This window comes from Rhipicephalus sanguineus, chromosome 2 (assembly GCF_013339695.2).
Source record: "Rhipicephalus sanguineus isolate Rsan-2018 chromosome 2, BIME_Rsan_1.4, whole genome shotgun sequence".
NCBI lineage: Eukaryota > Metazoa > Arthropoda > Arachnida > Ixodida > Ixodidae > Rhipicephalus > Rhipicephalus sanguineus.
Genome location: NC_051177.1, coordinates 25,211,450 through 25,230,165, shown reverse-complemented (window position 1 = coordinate 25,230,165; position 18,716 = coordinate 25,211,450). Strand labels below are relative to the sequence as shown.

At 47.9% G+C, this 18,716-nt stretch overlaps 1 protein-coding gene across 1 annotated transcript; it reads left to right on the top strand.

The window, feature by feature from the left end:
- The first annotated feature begins 1,089 nt into the window (after positions 1-1,089).
- LOC119382564 (alpha-galactosidase A) lies at positions 1,090-17,950 on the top strand. Its single transcript, XM_037650316.2, has 7 exons — positions 1,090-1,254; positions 10,419-10,590; positions 10,673-10,847; positions 11,932-12,026; positions 13,956-14,117; positions 17,014-17,211; positions 17,638-17,950. Exons 1-7 carry the CDS (start codon positions 1,184-1,186, stop codon positions 17,917-17,919), a joined length of 1,155 nt encoding a protein of 384 aa, XP_037506244.1. The 5' UTR covers positions 1,090-1,183; the 3' UTR covers positions 17,920-17,950.
- Positions 17,951-18,716: the final 766 nt, after the last annotated feature.

The following is an 18,716-nucleotide window of genomic DNA, read 5'->3' as shown; positions in this document are numbered from 1 at the left end:
GGAAAAAAAATCTATGGAAGTTATCATAAATCAATCGAATGCTACATTTACCTCACGAAAAGGAAAATTGGGTGAATGTGGCAGATCGTCCCCGTGTAAGTGAATGTTTCGAATGAAAATGATTTTCCACAGAGTAGTCTGCTGACCGAGACCTTAAGTATCTGCCCTTAAAAAAGATAATTGTTTTAAAGATGCGATATCCGCTGAAAATCTGGAAATTTATCCTGGGGATGGCACAAAATTTGAGCAGCATAATTCGTCTTTAAAATGGGGTCCCTGTGATCCAAGCCAGTGATGGCAGCAGGGCCCGAGAATCTGTCAAAATCACTGTCAAACTTGCTAACGTAGTTAGTTTTCGGAACGCCAGTAGTACATGTATTGTAGTTGAATCACTAAGTATATACACAAAAGCTCGCAAAAAAAGAGCACATGGATAGCGAAGCGACACGTACGTAAAACAGAATGGACGCATCCGCATACTCATACACAAACCGACCCTTGAGTATGATTATGAGTGAACCTGGATGAGTACAAATGTGGTAAGTCGGAGTCCAAGTGAGCTTATGAGTAAATTGGTGTGTGAGTACAAATGAGCCTTAAAGAAAATATATTTGAGAGAGAGAGAGAGAGTCTTAGTGAGCCTTATTTTGTCAACCTATGGATGGCAGTACAATAGCTTATGAGTTCATCAGAATAAGTAATGAACCCGGCTGAGTACAACTATGGTACGTCTGAGTCCAAGTGAGCGTAACTGAGCAGACAATTGCTGAGCGAGTACAAATGAGCATTAGAAAAGAATATTTGAGTGAGAGAGGGTCTGAGTGAGCTCTATTTATTTTGCCAACCTATGGGTGCTAGTACAATAGCTTATGAGTTCATCACAATTAGTAATGAACGTGCCTCTGTGATATCTGCAAGAGGATGTGAGATAAGCAGTCTAAATGTCGCATGCGTCATATCGTTCATTTAAGACAACTGTCGCTTATCGTTGTCGCAATAACACACGACATTCAGGACGGGGGAGGCGCTTTCGACGTTTCACGAAGGGCTGTTCGAGTCGCGTTTGTCGTACGGAAACGTCTAAATGGCGCTCCCGCGGCTGTCATGGCTTTCATGGACGCTTGTTTCTCTATTAGCGCTGGGAGCCGAGTGCCTGGAAAACAGCTTGGCTCGCACTCCGCCAATGGGTTGGATCACGTGGACCAGATTCATGTGCAGCCAGTGCGCACTCGGCCGCTACGAAAACTGCCTCACGTGAGTCGGCAAGGAATGCCCACTAAATTCCGCAGTGGTCTTGTGGCCGCCCATGCGAAGGTGCACTTATGCTATTGATCAACGGTGAATACGCAAGGCAGTCCTTAGCAGGGAACAAAACTCCTGGCACCCTGTCTACACCATGCTGAGAATTCTCCCGGTCTTGTATTCCTTGGAGTGGAGCCAACATCAGAGATTTCTCTAACATGGGCTACTCGAAGCTGTCGGCGAGAATGCATTTCCTTGCGTATAATAAATATTTAGCGAGGCGATGTAACGCTGTCGAGAGGTTTTGCCAAGCATACAATATTGCTACGTCAACTCTTATTCACTGAAGAATCGTGTTTGCCGCACCAATAAGCCAAACATGATGTCGTTTAACCCTGGTGAAGTGTCTTCGCTCCTGTGACTCGGTCCCACTAAAGCTTTCTCCACTTCTGATGGCTCATTCCCTGCACACGTATGTGACTATCACTGTGTTAAGCAGTTACTGCATTATTCCTTTTTTTTTTCGTGGGCACTTCTTTCCTCTTTTCCTGTCCTCAGCCGGTGAGATAAAAAAAAAAAAGACTACGTGCATGAGAATGCGGTCGATGCTACTTGCTTTCAAGCCGAAAAGAATGGAGACAATTAGTTTTCGAATACCTCGTACAAACAAAGGGAGTGTTTGATTAGGCTTCATAAAACTTTGTGGGTTCTGGCCCACGCTTCCGTCGGTGGTTGAATACATTTGACTCAAGGACACCAAGATAAAATTATAGTCAAATATATTTACATTATAGCACCCCACATCTCCTTTTCGTCAGGGCGAAAATACGGTTGTCGCAAGGCTGGCGATTGCTTTGTTTTCTCATCGACAGTTTATGCCGATTTTCCTCGCCTCATCTTACTTTTCTTGTGCAGTGGCCTGCAGTATTACAATGAAAGCTGCAGAACTCGTAGGAGCGTATTGTACTGGGTCAGTTGATGCATAACGCTGTCTGCGTTATGCATCATATATATATATATATATATATATATATATATATATATATATATATATATATATATATATATATATATATATATATTGCCACGCCCACTTCTTGTCTTGTTTTGATGTATTCGGGTTTGACCGGCAGGGACGGTTATCAACGCTCGACGCTGTCCGCGAAGCATTGTTCGAGAAGCTTCACGTCTATAGTAGATCGTTCTGTTAAGATTGCGCCCCGCACGCGAACGTTCCAGCTTTGTCTAGAGATAACGCCGCCACCAGCGATATTGCTGGAAAGTTCGATACTGCCTGTATAAAAGCCGACGCGATTGACCGCTTGTCAGTTCATCGACGGACGACGCCCTGTTCGCCGCTATCATTGCACAGCGTGTATTGCTGTAGCTCTAGTTCTCATTTTCCGGCCACAAGTTCGGCCAAATAAACAGTTTCATCCTGCAATCGCCGACTGCTGTCTTCGTCGACGTCACGACCACGTGACATCTGGTGGAGGTGCTGCTTCTTCCATGATCCGGACGCCCCCACGAAGCGCTGACCCAAGCCCAAGCCGCGAGGAGGACGACAGCGAAGAAAACCCGGATCGTCGAACAAGCCGCAGGCAGAAGGGACTGCAGCCAGAGCATGGGTGCAAGCTTTTACCCTTACCACAGCGTGAAGTTGCCTCGATCGCTGATATCGTCCGAGAGGAAATGCAGCAATCTCTGGGCACCCCAGAGTCAGCGCAGCCACAGCCGCAAGCAGTGAGCTATGCCGCTGCAGCCCGACGCAACGCCCCCCCTCCTCGCCCACGTCAAGACGCCGCGCCACCCCAGCAGTTCCGCCGCCAGGCGCCACCGCCGCCGCCACCGACGTCAAGCCGCCCGCCAGCCGGCCAGCTATACACGCCGAGAAAGACCGACGGTTGGCGCACCCCCGACCACCGCCCACTCTGCTACCATTGCGGGGAAGCTGGCCACGCTTACCGCCGCTGCCAGTACCGACAGATGGGACTGCGTGGGTTCGCCATCGACGCGCCGCGTCCACAGCGAGGGGAAAGACCACACGACATGGCCGACTACCTCGCGGGAACGCAATGGACGCCCCGACAACCTTCCCGTTCGCCGTCGCCAGGCCGCTACGTCTCCCCCCAACGCCGACCATACACTGGCCCAACGCGAGGCCGGTCACCCAGCCCGTATCCGGAAAACTAAGGGCAGCAACCGATGGAGGTGCGGTTGCTGTACGACGAAATACCGAAGATCCTCCGCCGCCGACGACAACGCTGCAACGACATCTAAAGAACACGCCGCAAGCCGAACGAAGCCCTGACGTCGAAACTTCACGGCCCGAAGAAGACCTGACGACACAACGACGAAGCAGCGGGACAAACCGACGTAGCCCTGATCCGACGCCGCGACCAAATCGAAACGGTAGGCGACGAACGAGTGACCTCGACGTTCTCATCGACGGCCACAACGTCACCGCTCTCGTCGATACTGGAGCCGACTATTCCGTCATCAGTGGACCGTTCGCGACGAAGCTGAAGAAAGTCAAGACCGCCTGGGAAGGCCCCGAAATCCGCACAGCGGGAGGTCACCTAGTAACGCCGGCAGGAATCTGCACAGCGAGGGTCTCCATCAACAACCGGATTTATCCCGCAAGCTTCGTAGTCCTTCAGCATTGCTCCCGAGATGTCATCCTTGGTATGGACTTCTTAGGCCTTCATGGTGCAGTCATCGACCTCAGATCGAAGTCGATAACACTATCTACAGAAAAAGCATTACCGTGGTACACGCCGCCAGGGAAGCATGCCTTGAATGTGCTGGAAGACCAAGTCACCATTCCCCCTCGCTCCAGCGTCATCATTTCCGTCGGCTCTCAGAAAGTAGCAGACCTGGAAGGCGTCATTGAAGGCGACCAGCACCAGTTGATTAACCGCGAGATTTGCGTCGCAAGAGGAATAGCAGAGTTGCGGGGAGGCAAAGCAACAGTGATGCTCACAAATTTTAGCAACGAGTATAAGCACGTAAGCAAAGGCACGACAGTCGCCTACATCGAAGAAATCACGGCTACGTCGATGGCTTTCACCATCGCCGATTCTTCCGAGCCAACACCGACGAACCAAGCTTCTCAACCAGTTTTCGACGTTAATCCTAGCCTTCCGAAGCATAAACAAGAACAGCTCAAAACCCTGCTCTTGAAATACAGGGACTGCTTTTCGTCATCGTCAAGAATCCGCCAGACCCCAGTCGCAAAACATCGCATCATAACAGAGGAAAATGCCAGGCCACTCCGGCAGAGCCCGTACAGAGTTTCAACGCGAGAACGCGAATCCATAAAGAAACAAGTCGACGAAATGCTACGCGACGACATCATCCAGCCGTCGAAGAGTCCATGGGCGTCACCCGTGGTGCTAGTGAAGAAGAAAGACGGAACCCTACGCTTCTGCGTCGATTATCGCCGCCTGAACAAAATCACGAAGAAGGACGTCTACCCTCTCCCACGGATAGACGACACCCTGGATCGACTCTACAACGCGAGGTACTTTTCGTCGATGGACCTCAAGACCGGCTATTGGCAAATCGAAGTCGACGAGAGAGACCGAGAGAAGACTGCCTTTATAACACCAGACGGCCTCTTCGAGTTCAAGGTTATGCCCTTTGGTCTTTGCTCGGCACCTGCGACGTTCCAGCGCGTTATGGACACCGTGCTGGCTGGACTGAAGTGGCAGACTTGCCTTGTGTACTTGGACGACGTCATTGTGTTTGCCTCAAGCTTCGACGAACACCTCCGGCGCCTTGACACTGTACTACAAGCAATCAAGACTTCTGGCCTCACCTTGAAGCCTGAAAAGTGCCGCTTTGCATACGAGGAGCTGCTGTTTTTGGGTCACGTGATCAGCAAGGGTGGTGTTCGCCCAGACCCGTGGAAAACAGCTGCCATCGCTGCCTTCCCGCCCCCCACCGACACGAAAGCCGTGCGCCGTTTTCTCGGCTTGTGCGCCTACTACAGGCGCTTTGTCAAGGAATTTTCACGAATCGCCGAACCGCTAACTCACCTCACGAAGACCGACGTGCCATTCAAGTGGGAAACGGCGCAAATCGAAGCATTTGAAGAACTGAAACGACGCCTTCAGATGCCTCCTATACTAGCACATTTCGACGAATACGCCGATACGGAAATCCACACCGACGCAAGCAGCGTAGGACTCGGCGCCGTCCTTGTGCAGAAGACTGACGGGCAGGAAAGGGTCATCAGTTATGCTAGCCGGTCGCTATCAAAGGCAGAAACGAACTATTCCACAACAGAAAAGGAGTGCCTAGCGATCATCTGGGCTGCATCCAAGTTTCGCCCCTACCTCTACGGCAGGCCCTTCAAAGTTGTGAGCGACCACCACGCATTGTGTTGGCTAGCTAACTTGAAGGACCCTTCAGGTCGCCTCGCACGGTGGAGCCTACGACTTCAAGAATTCGACATTACCGTTGTTTACAAGTCCGGAAGGAAACACTCCGACGCCGACTGCCTGTCTCGCGCCCCCGTCGACCCACCGCCGCAGGACGACAAGGAGGACGACTCCTTCTTGGGAATCATAAGTGCCGACGACTTCGCCGAACGACAGCGAACGGATCCAGAACTCAGGGGCCTTGTGGAATACCTCGAGGGCAGGACCACCGTTGTTCCGAAGGTATTCACGCGGGGACTGGCGTCATTTTTCTTGCGCAACGGTGTTCTCCTAAAGAAGAACTTCTCACCGCTTCGAGCCGATTGCCTTCTCGTGGTACCCTCGACATTGCGGCCAGAGGTCCTCCAGGCTCGGCACGACGACCCGACGGCTGGACACCTGGGTGTTTCTCGCACGCTAGCAAGAATACAGGAGAAGTACTACACTCTAAGAAAAAAAAGAGTCAAAAGAGGGTCACGGCCGCGTGATTCTCTTCGGGTGTCCATTTGACCCCTTTTGGAAGGTACAGGCAGAGAAAGAGAGTTCGCAATTCGACTGGAGTCACGGGACTCTCCTGAAGCGCGTTTCGATTGGCGGCGCCGCCGTATACGCCATACATATCGCGCGCTTGCCCTTTGGCGCCGTTGTGGCGCGTTGGCTCGACGACGGAGGCGAGGCAACGCGCCACAACGGCGCCGGGGTGGCGTGCTGCTTATGTTTTCCTCTCTGTCTCCTCGTCTATTGGAATGCGTTGCGTGTTGGTTGCACGGGTTGTGTGTGTTCTTGCGCGTCTTCGGTGGTGTTGGTGTTGACGCCGGCTCCGTGCACGAAGTGACGCGGTGACGCTTGGAGGACGGAATATTCCTGGAGCTGCGACAGGAACAACGGGCGCCAGTTAACGGTGAGTGTACTGCTTTCGTTGGTACTAATTATACAGCTTTAGCTGGGCGTCTGCAGCAGCTCTGCGGAAGTTATCTGCCAGCCATTTCCAACAGCAGCCTGTGTCCGCAGGGCTGTTGCGGATGCCCAACTAAAGCTGTCAGTTAACGAGTTGCCACCGCTATGCGCGTTGCTGTGCAAGCTCCCTTATAGTGAACGATGCAAACAATTATCAAGGGTCATTTTTTGCTGATCGCACGTTGTGTCTGCGCTACTGAATGTGCAAGATGTCGTTTTGAGATGCACTTTAGTCTACTTCATAACATTTCCATCGACCTTGAGTGTGTAGCGTGCTTCGGCGCGTGGGAACGTGAAAAAAAAATGCCTGTGTACAGAACGCTCAGACGCACTATATATAATGGTTTTTGTTGGCTTAAAGACGGTAGTTTGAGGTGCAGATATAGTACGGTGCTTCCAGAACGTATGCGGTCATTCAAGTTGGACACGCTTCACCGGTAAAGTGAAAAAGCTCTAGACTTTCGACGGCGCCCGTTGGTGCGGCCGCGGCCGTGCACTCTTCCCTCGTTTCTGTTTGCTGTTTTCGTGATTTGCATACACTGCGATGACGTTGGGCGTTATTACAGAATCGAGTGAGTGTGCGTGATTGTGGGAGCTATGTGCGGTAATTCTAAAATATGGCATATCTGATCTCGACGTCAAAAAACTTGGTTCCTGACCATGCCTGTTTGCATTTGTTGTTTTGTTGTTAGCCTTTATTATGTCTGTGTGAACCACTCATTGTGTAGGTTTTGCAAACGTTTACTGCAATTTCATTTTCTCATCATAATATCACGTTCTGCTTTTCAGATACCGTTTTTCATGGTGCTCACGCTGGACAGGAGCGACAAACTAGCAAGCCACAAGTCTGATGCCTCAAGCCGTCACCACTTTTTGATTTATTTTTAATCACAAGGAATAAATATGGAAACATGATGGCGATTTCTGCTGTTCATTTAGCACCTTATGACACTGTGCACATCACAGTCACACATTTTGGCTGGCTATACTCATAGAAGCATGTAAATGAGGAATACCCGAACTTCTTAATTGGAAATCACAGACCATCTTTTCGCGCTTTCTATATAACTTTGCTGGAAAATATGTGTTGTTTTGACGAGTTTTATTAAAATAATGCTAAAACTGAACTATTCCTTTTTTACAGTCGCTGGGCAGAACGGCAAGTATTATTGGACTTGCTTAAAATGAATACTCCACTATTTTCAACAGTAATCGCGCAAAAGTAGAGCAAGGATCAAATGAGTAGCTTAAAATACTTGTGGAGTCGCTTGATGCTTCGGTGTGGGTCCCTTGACCACCCTAGGAGCGTTACCGGCAAGAGTCGTCTGACTCCCTATAAGTGGTAACGTGATCCTCCCGATAAGAGTCTTTCAACTCTTCCTAGAGGGTCGGGGGACTCTCCTAGAGCGAGCCGACCCTGACCCACCAAGAGAGTCACCGTGACTATTTAAAGAGAGTCGTATACGTGGCAAGTCAAAACTCTCCGAAAAGAGTCACGCATACTCTTTTTTTTCTTAGAGTGTACTGGCCGCGCCTTTCCGCCGACGTCACTCGTTACGTGAAGACCTGCCGGGACTGTCAGCGACGCAAGACACCGCCCACTAGGCCAGCCGGACTTCTGCAGCCTATCGAGCCACCTCGACGGCCGTTCCAGCAAATCGGGATGGACTTACTGGGGCCGTTCCCGACGTCCAATACCGGAAACAAATGGATCGTCGTAGCTACAGAATACCTCACCCGCTACGCCGAGACGAGGGCCCTGCCTAGAGGCAGTGCCGCCGAGGTAGCGAAGTTCTTCGTTGAGAACATCGTCCTGCGTCATGGCGCCCCAGAAGTTCTCATCACCGACAGAGGTACGGCGTTTACTGCTGACCTAACTCAGGCAATACTGAGATACAGCCAAACAAGCCACCGCCGGACCACAGCGTACCACCCACAGACAAATGGCCTGACCGAGCGGCTAAACAAGACCATCGCCGACATGTTGGCCATGTATGTCGACGTCGAACACAAGACGTGGGATGCCATCCTTCCGTATGTGACATTCGCATACAACACGGCCGTCCAAGAAACGACGCAGATGACGCCGTACAAGTTGGTCTACGGAAGGAGCCCGGCGACGACGCTCGACGCCATGCTACCCAACGTCACCGACGAAGAAAACCTCGATGCCGCTGCTTACTTACAACGTGCCGAAGAAGCTCGACAGCTCGCCCGCCTGCGCATCAAGACCCAGCAGCACACCGACAGCCGTCGCTACAATCTTCGACGACGCTTCGCGGAATACCAGCCCGGCGACCGTGTTTGGGTCTGGACGCCGATACGCCGACGTGGGCTTAGCGAAAAACTCCTTCGGCGATACTTCGGGCCATACAAGGTTCTTCGACGCCTCGGCGCTCTTGACTACGAGGTGATCCCGGACGGCATTACGAACTCCCAGCGACGCCGCGCACGACCTGAAGTCGTCCATGTCGTGCGCCTTAAGCCGTTTTTTGCGCGTTAGCGAACCTGGGGACTCTATTTTTCTTCCTTTGTTATTGTAATTTATTTTTGTATGCACTTGTTTTTTTTTTCTCTCTTCTATGCTCTTTCACAAGCATCGGGACGATGCTTTTTCAGAGGGGGGCAATGCCACGCCCACTTCTTGTCTTGTTTTGATGTATTCGGGTTTGACCGGCAGGGACGGTTATCAACGCTCGACGCTGTCCGCGAAGCATTGTTCGAGAAGCTTCACGTCTATAGTAGATCGTTCTGTTAAGATTGCGCCCCGCACGCGAACGTTCCAGCTTTGTCTAGAGATAACGCCGCCACCAGCGATATTGCTGGAAAGTTCGATACTGCCTGTATAAAAGCCGACGCGATTGACCGCTTGTCAGTTCATCGACGGACGACGCCCTGTTCGCCGCTATCATTGCACAGCGTGTATTGCTGTAGCTCTAGTTCTCATTTTCCGGCCACAAGTTCGGCCAAATAAACAGTTTCATCCTGCAATCGCCGACTGCTGTCTTCGTCGACGTCACGACCACGTGACAATATATATATATATATATATATATATATATATATATATATATATATATATATATATATATATATATACACACGTCCCGTTGTAGCGTTCTTTGCTCCGCTTCGTTCTGCAATATTTGCTCCGTGATTGTATTCCAATCTTTAGCGATGTGTAACGTTCACTGAGTAGATGTGTTGGAAACCGTGTTGTGCTATGGGGAAAGTAAACTGTATTAGAGAAATGAAATGACAGTGCGACAAACGCGCACGTAGATGCTAATGGTCAGCAATTTCGGAAACAAATAAAACGTCAGGACATTTCGAGACTGCTCGGCACAGTTCTTAGTGATCAGGAAGCTATATGGACAATCCAAGGTAAGCGTACGTTCTACTGCCGAATAGCGCAACTTAATAGCGTTAATTTAATGACAATTAATTCGAGGAACCAACAAGGAAACATCGGTGTGGTCTCAGATCACCGAGTGACAGGAGCGTAAGGTTATGACGATAATGTCGGCAAAAAAATGCCATGTGCCAGAGGCAGATATTGTGATTTGACGTAAAGGCAGCATTGGCAAGTTATTAAGCGTGAGTTGCTCTGCGCCTTCGTTCTCATCGTTTCAACCATAAATACTAAAGACTTGAGCAATGAGCTTCGCAATGGAAACGTTTGGTTGCTGATATATTCGTCTTGCTCTTGTATCTGTGCATGTCTCATTCTACGATGCAACTGAGTAATGAGCGCTATGATAATTTACCTCTATTTACTTGTTTTTCTTGCTTTAGCCAGAGGCTTATCACTGAAATGGCCGACCGCTTAATGTACGATGGCTACAAGGCTGCTGGCTACGAGTACGTGATTATCGATGACTGCTGGAGCTTCTATTACCGCAGCAAAGGGAAGCTGGTTGGAGATACGCGGCGGTTTCCACGGGGCATGAAAGCAGTCGCTGAGGAGGTATCATGATAATCACTTGCTCGGCTTCGATAACGTATAACCTGATAGCACTTTGCTATCGCTCTCTTTGTTATGTGTCAAGGTTCACGACAGGGGACTCAAGTTTGGCATCTACACCGACATTGGGACAAAGACTTGCGGAGGCTATCCTGGAAGCTATGGTTACTACAAAACCGACGCCCAGACTTTCGCTGATTGGGGAGTGGATTACGTCAAAGTTGACGGCTGCTCTGCGGATCCAAAGCAAATGGATGATCGTAAGCTTTCGCGCTGGCGGCTCAAATGTATTGGTTACTCATCTGCGCTATCCGCTTTCGCCTGTAGCGTCGGGCTCTCCGAGACAGCAGGTTGTTGTGATAGCGCACTTGTGTTGATAACTGAACGAGCCAATTTTGATACGAGCAGTCCTCTTGCCCTGTCCAGCTCATAGTTGCTGGAAACTGGAAGCGGTTATAAACAGCAAACGTCATGTCCGCACAGTTATCGTAAATTGGCTTACTCTGATTTCAAATTAGAGATATAGTGTTGACGAGACAGTAGCGAAGTGGTATCTGGCGCCATATAAGCGAATGCTACAGGTAACCGAAGATTTAAAGATATATATGTTCGCGGGCTTTTGAAAATATGTTGAACAGACAGGTGGGCTTCAATTTTCAATGTATTCTTTTTTCTATTGAACACGGCGCTGAACTTTCCGAAACACTTTGCAGAACTTTGCTGGTCTAACCGTAAAAAATTACGGAGGCACTTAAATCTCCTTACATGCACTGGATGCAAATGCAACGCGGAACACGCAGACACTCATGGAGCAGATTGGCATGGCCGGCGAGGTCTGCGCACGGCGTGTCTGGGGCGTCGATTATACTGACATCCCGAATATTTCGGCTTTCACGTGACATATGATTGTCTCATGACGTTACCACTTGGTCATGTGACCTTGCAACTTAATGTTATTACTTGGTCACGTGACTACATTATATGACGTGAATACTTGTTTACGCGCTCGAATCGGGCAAAGGCAATATCGAGGGTGGACCACCGAAAACTTAGGCGTATAAACCAAGTCAATTTTGGCAGTGATTTCAGGTCGGTTTTAAAAGTGGGTCAACTCAGTTTTCGAATTAGGCAACACAAATCACGTCACGTCGTCGCTTGATGACGTGAGTTTTCTTACGACCGTATGTTAACGCCGATGGACGCCGAAAGTATATTTGTATACAATGATTCGCATGTAATGCTTTCGCATTAATACGTGACTAAATGCTTGCATACCTTCATCCGCATGTATGCTACGCAGAGAGAGAGAGTTGCTGCATTGTCATTGTAATGACTTTACCGCAGTGTACGTGGAAATGGGTGACGCCCTCCGTTCCAGTGGGAGAGACATGGTCTATTCTTGCAAGTGGCCACTGTACCAGCAGAAAGCTGGAATCACGGTGAGCGTGCTTCAATTTCTGCTACCGTCCTGCGCTCTCACATCGTTACTAGTGTGTCAGAATAGCGCTACCACTCCAGCCGTCCGCTAGCTCTGTCCGTGTTAGTTAAGCCTCGCCATGTGAACGTCCGGTGCAATTAAGAAGCAGTCTGAGCGCTGGTTTGCGGCTCACGCTGTAGCTGTAATGGTAGAGCGGTAGTGCCATGCCACGGCCGCTGGATGAAAAATGCGTTTTTTCATCCAGCGGCCGTGGCCATGCGTAAACAGTCCTCTAGGTAACGAGCCCGAAAGTCTTGACTTTATTCCTGGACTTGCTTTTATAGTAAATAATGATCTGACCAATGTGAAGACACTACTGAAACCGCTGCATCATATCTTACGCTGAAAACACAGGGAAAAAATGCCTTGCTATCACTTCACGGAAAAAGAAGCCTTGATAAAAAAAAGACAACTTTTAGGTGACAATAATGTTCCGCTTAAGTGGCGTTCATGGCGCTAGCCCCCAGCGTTACGTGAACTCCTGGTTCCCTTAGGTAGACTTTAGATTAACTTTTGGTCGTCGACTTGCATAGCATCAGTGTACACACACAATCCACTAGGACCGGCTTCTTCATCGTCATCCACTTGAATGAGAGAACTGACGAGTGGAAAAAGTTCCGTAGTAGGTATATGACATGTGCGCAGTTGATATGTGCCATCGTGATGGCATATACCCATAAGAAAGCAGCCTGCTTTTCTAATGAGCGCATTCAATTAATTAATTTTTTGAATTACTTATTCGGGCTAATAATTGGTTCTTATATGTATACTAAAAGTTATGCGCCGATGTCAGACGTACCCTATACAACTCTGAACATGAAGCATTGCCTCCTTTTTACGTGAGTTGTTTTTTTTTATTAAGGTTTCATAACATTAGAGCCAACGCTCAATAATGTCGTTAGGTGCTAGCGCCACAAATAAATAACATTTGAATGTTGCGCATACATCGCCATGCAATGAGTATACTAGCTAATTACCACACTCAAATACTCGCAGGCAGTATAGACAACGACACTGTTTGGGTAACGCACACTGATTCAATGTAGCTTTTCTTTTCTCATTTTGTACCACGCGACGTCACATTCCACAGATAACCTATTCATATCGACAGTGTAAGCTGAGTGATGTGGCCTTTATCACAGTTAATGAAAAACCAACAGACAATGAACCAAGGAAGGTATAAGGGACGGTATTTGTAGTCTTTTAACTGCATTGTAGTAATTACGATATACAAATGTGAAGAAATTAAAGTGGACGAAACGACAACTTGCCGCCGGCAGGTACCGAACCATCGTATAGCACGCTCGGTGCTCTACCAATTGAGTTACAGACGCGGTCGCCCTCCCGTGCACTTGATCGGGCATGTCTGTGCATGCAAACCTGGTAGTGTTAGTCAGCGCCGCTCGTAGCCATGACGGCAAGTGTGGAACACTCTTTTTCTGCCACCTGACGTAACGCAGCACGAAATCTTTTTATCGAGCCGGCAGCTGCCCATTTAGCCCTCGCTTACCACCTGAAGGCATCAAGCCTGCCGCAACGAGAGCCTCGCTATGAATGAACGAAAGAAGAGAACTTAAGGGCTCGTGTTTCTTTGTTAGACACAAACTTAATGAAAAACCACCAGACAATGAAGCCTATGCATTCCTTGTCTTCATTGTCTGTTGGTTTTTCAGTAAGGTTATGTCTAACAAATAAAAACCAGCCCTTAAATTCTCTTCTTTCCTTTATCACAGTTACTGCTTGCCACTTGAGTATACTTTCTGTATGCGCCTTGCCCTTACCCAGCGCGGGGCAGCGACTTGGGCATTTCTCTTCCGGTTAACCTCCCTGCTATTCGCATATTATTTACATATATTTCTCTGTCAGTGTATTCTCTTTTTACTCTGCCTAGCCCAACTACAAGAACATCTCGAAAACGTGCAACCTGTGGCGGAACTACGACGAAGTCGGCTATTCCTGGGACAGCATCTACGATGCTGTCAAGTACGAAGCCGCCAACCAGGATGTATTGACGGAAGTGTCAGGGCCTGGAGCCTGGACTGATCCTGACGCGGCACGTAGTTCACCCCCTCGTAAGACAGATGACGGGAGCAGCCATCAGAAAACCCGTCACTCAGGCTAGCATTTATGGGATATAATCAAAGCGTGTGCCTCTCTGCCACCGTCAAAACATTAGCTTTCTCTAAACTTATCCAGAGTGCGGCATTTCGTTATTGAAATAATTTTTCTTCCCGCTTGGTTTGAAAGATGATAATATAATAATGATTTTTTACGTCCCAAAACCATGATATGTTTATAAGAGACGCTGTAGGGGAGGGCTCAGGAAATTTCGACCACCTGGGGTTCTTTAACGTGCACCTAAATTTAAGCACACGGGCCTCTAGTATTTTGCATCCATCTAAATGCGGTCGCCACGGCCGGAATTCGATTTCGCGACCTTGGGTCAGCAGTCGAGCAGCATAACCTCTATAGACCAGCGTGGCGGGTACAAAATACTGTGCGTGGGCTCGATTTGACCTTGTTTTATAAGAAACACATCTAGAAGCAAATTCCAGTCCGCGTAAATTTCGTGACATGTGTGCGTAACTGCATGGGCTGTTTCGGTTCCGACATCTCAGTTACGTAACACGATTACAAGTAAAAAAAAATACACATTTGGTTCAGCATTCGAGCATCATAACCACTAGACAACCGTGGCGGGTTGGCTTGAAAGATGGATTAATAACAAAGGAAATCGTAAGCTCAGGAACGTTCCCCTTGATATTTCTTTTGCTCTTAAATAATGACGGAGATGGTGCCATTGCCACGTCACAGAATTCAATGAATGAATGAATGAATGAATGAATGAATGAATGAATGAATGAATGAATGAATGAATGAATGAATGAATGAATGAATGAAACTGCTAACTCAGAGAGACTTGATGGTGCAGCTACAGATACCCTGAGGGTGTTTAGAGCATAATCTATACAATTTATTTTTCTTTCGCATTATTTTCATCTCAACTGATAGTGTTAAATTATAAAGTTCTTGTTAGAAGACAAATTATAACAGGCTTAAAGACAAAGTAATGGGCGACAGCAGAAGAAAAAAAATCAAAATCAAAAGCAGACTGTGGTGGTTCACTTTATTATCTATATTCCGATGGTAAAGAAGGAACGCGAGTAAAGATGATAAGCTAAGGTATCTTGAGTTTTCTAACGGCATGTATATTATTATATTTTATGGAGAGCGCTGTCTGCGGCGCAGCCGGCCCAGGGAAGAACAGAAAGACTAGTATACCGTAAGAACGCTCGCACTCGCGGCTCGCGCTCAGCGCCCGCTGGACGACCAATCGCGGCCGGGCCTTCGGGTAGTAAGGATGTGTCGCTCAGTGTCTCCGCATCGTCTCTAAGGGGCTCCGGGCGGCTGTAGGCCCTGAGCCTCCACACTTGCGCCCAACGTGGGGCCCATGCTTTCTCTTCTTCCCTAGGCCTGCTACGCCGTAGCCCGCGCTCCCCGTTATCTTAACATGAAGTAATAACTATAACTTATAACGAGTATAAGGGAACCAATTTTGCTATGTGTGAAGATTTCTTGGGAATTGTTCGTGATGTGAGGAAAGAGCTTTGGACCTTTGCTAAAGCCAGAAAAGAAGCCGGTGATAAAGTGCCTCTCGCATCCGACAAACTGTAGATTAACGGCGAGAAGTTTCTTTTGGAACAAATCAAACAAGGAATTGACTTCATGTGCGGCTCAGCGCTCACTAGGTACACGCGAAAAACAAAAACGAAAAACAGAGCAGCGAACCAAGGCCGCTACGGCCCCGCAACCAGCAACGCCGGAAATAAATTTTATCAATTTAAATTCCTGGAGCATTCTGATCAAAGTAGACTCACTTGGGTCCTTGCTGACTAGTCGTGAGCCAAACTTTGTAACAATGACTGATGCTGCCTCGCACTGAGTGTTTAGGCAGTGTATTGTAGGCTAACTGTTGGCTCCCACTTGATCACTGCTGTCGGCTGTGTGTATCGTAGTCCTTCAGCCGATAGTGACGTCATCCACATGCTACATATAATCCGCAACGCCATGTATCAAACAACAAACTAACTCTGCTAGGAGATTTCAACTTACCAGATCTAGACTGCAAATATATGCATTTTCCGTCGCCCTGTTCTGAATTATTCAGCAACGTAGCGCTGCACTTTAACCTGCGTCAAGTTGTGAATCGACCCACGCGCACTGAAGGTTCCACGTCAGACATTCTAGACTTGGTTTTCGTGAGCGAACGCTTCGCTCAAGAAAAACTTAAAATATTGATATCTGGGGTTTTACGTTAAAACCACGATGTGATCATGAGGCACGTCGTAGTGGAGGGCTCCGGAAATATCGGCCACCTGTTCTTTAACGTGCACGGACATCGCACAGTACACGGGGCCTCCAGCATTTCGCTCTCCCCGAAATGCGACCGCCACGGTCGAAACTTTTGGCTCAGCAGCCGAGCACCGTATAGCCACTATGCCACCGCGGCGGACAGAAAAATTTGAAATACAAGTACTGTATGGCATGTCCGACCACAACCTAATATACTGTGGCATTCCATTACATGGATCCTTGGCAGCTTTAAAAACGCGTCGGACTTTCCTAGATTTTTCCAAAGCGACTGCACAAGCATTCTTCACTACTTGATATTTCAGTACACTTCGTTTGAAGAAATTTCAGCAGACGCCTCCACCACCATTGACGTTCTCTGGAATAAGCTTAAAGACACAATATTTTTTGTATCCAGATATGTAACCTAATTTACTATTAAATTTAACTTAATCTGCAATGAATCCTTGATTTTTCATCTCCTTTTGCGTCAATTTATTTCTCATGTACGTCTGCCTTTTGTTTGTGCATTTTGTATGCCTTTCTCCTCAAGTGCTGCGCACACTCCGTATCTCCTAAACCACGATAGCATATTTCAGATCGTTGCCGGAAATTATGGCTTGACCATCGAGCAGCAGCGCATCCAAATGGCTTACTGGGCCATAATGGCGGCACCTATGATCATGTCGAACGACCTCCGAAGCATCAACAGAGAATCCAAGGAGCTACTTCTCAATAAATACATAATAGCTGTCAACCAAGATCCTCTGGGACTGATGGGGAGGCGCCTCTCAAAGGTAAAAACATGTCTTTGTCACTGTTAGCCCATGGACCAGTAGACATTGAGAAACTTAAACTTAATTGCCATCTCCGTTTTCGGAATTCGCACTTAATATATTTTATCACCACATTAGCATACTACGATAAATAGGAAAAAAATGTAACAGCATGGGGGTCAATAAAATATTTCATGAGAATCGAGTTAACACGTTGTTATTTTCACCATATAGTGCTTGAGTTATCCAGCTTTAACGTTATCTAACGTATAACTTACGGCACAGAAGTTAAAAGGCAATGTGCCTCGCGAACGATTCGAATTTGTCGTACCGTCAGTACTTGAAGGATATTCCTGCAATGATAAAATTGTTGCGCTGCGCAGTAATTCTAACACACCCGAGATTTGTATCTCAGTTTCTGACCATCTCCTATTGCTTTTTCCCCAGATAAATGACACGGAGCTATGGACCAGGTGGGTTGCTCCCAAGCTTCCCGATGGTCGTATGTCCTTGGCCGTCCTTGTGCATAACGCAAACGTGCTCGGTGGCCCTTCAAGAGTGGTGCTTGGAATATCGGACCTAGATCTGGACAGCCCAGACGGTTATCAGATCACCGATTTGGTTCACAGCAACACATTTATAGGAGTCTTCTACCCTGGGCACAGCATCACCGTGACTGTGCCACCATCGGATCTTTTCTTTTTCAAGGCCACTGTCATCCAAGTATGAAGAGAAAAATTAATGAGGCATCTGGAAAAGCCTGAAAAACGATTTGAAAATACATTTGAAGTACCACTACATGAAATGTACAGGATTCTTGGTCAATTCCACTGGTTACCGTTTTGGTGACTCGTTGGTGACCGTTTTGGTGACTCGTTGACTAGCGCAAAAAGACAAGGACGTAGAAGTAAGTTGCACGTGACAGGCGCTGACTTGAAAACAACATTTCTACAGAAGCACACACGTAATATATTCTATTCTTATCACAGTTATCTTGAATATTTGTTATCCAAAAGACTAAAAGGCATGCAGCGCTATCACCTTCAACAAACATTCAAAACGGCAGGCGCACCTGTAAGTCGGTTAACAAACAGTAAAAAACAAAATATATGGCTGATTCCTCCGTCATAGGAATCGGTATAACACGAAAGTGAAATGTGTCTTCACAGAAGTAGTGCTTATTGTGTAGTGATGTATGAGAGCTTGTACCATGTCTATTCGTCTTTGGCAGCTGTAGCACCATTTGACGTGGATGCCCTCATGTTGACGCCAAGTGGCAGGTCTCCATCGCGACGACTAACGCCCATGAACATGATTAAACCGTTGTGGTCGCTGAATGGCTGACGATTGGGCACGTTGGTTTATGATCCACAGTGTAGAATTGCGCAAACAGCACAGGGACTAACGGAAGAGACGACGACTGTGTGTCGTCGTCTCTTCCTTTAGTTCCTGTGCTGTTTGCGCAATGCAACACTTTAGTAGCTGATGTTGTGAACATATATTTGGACACAGCGAATCGTGAGTCC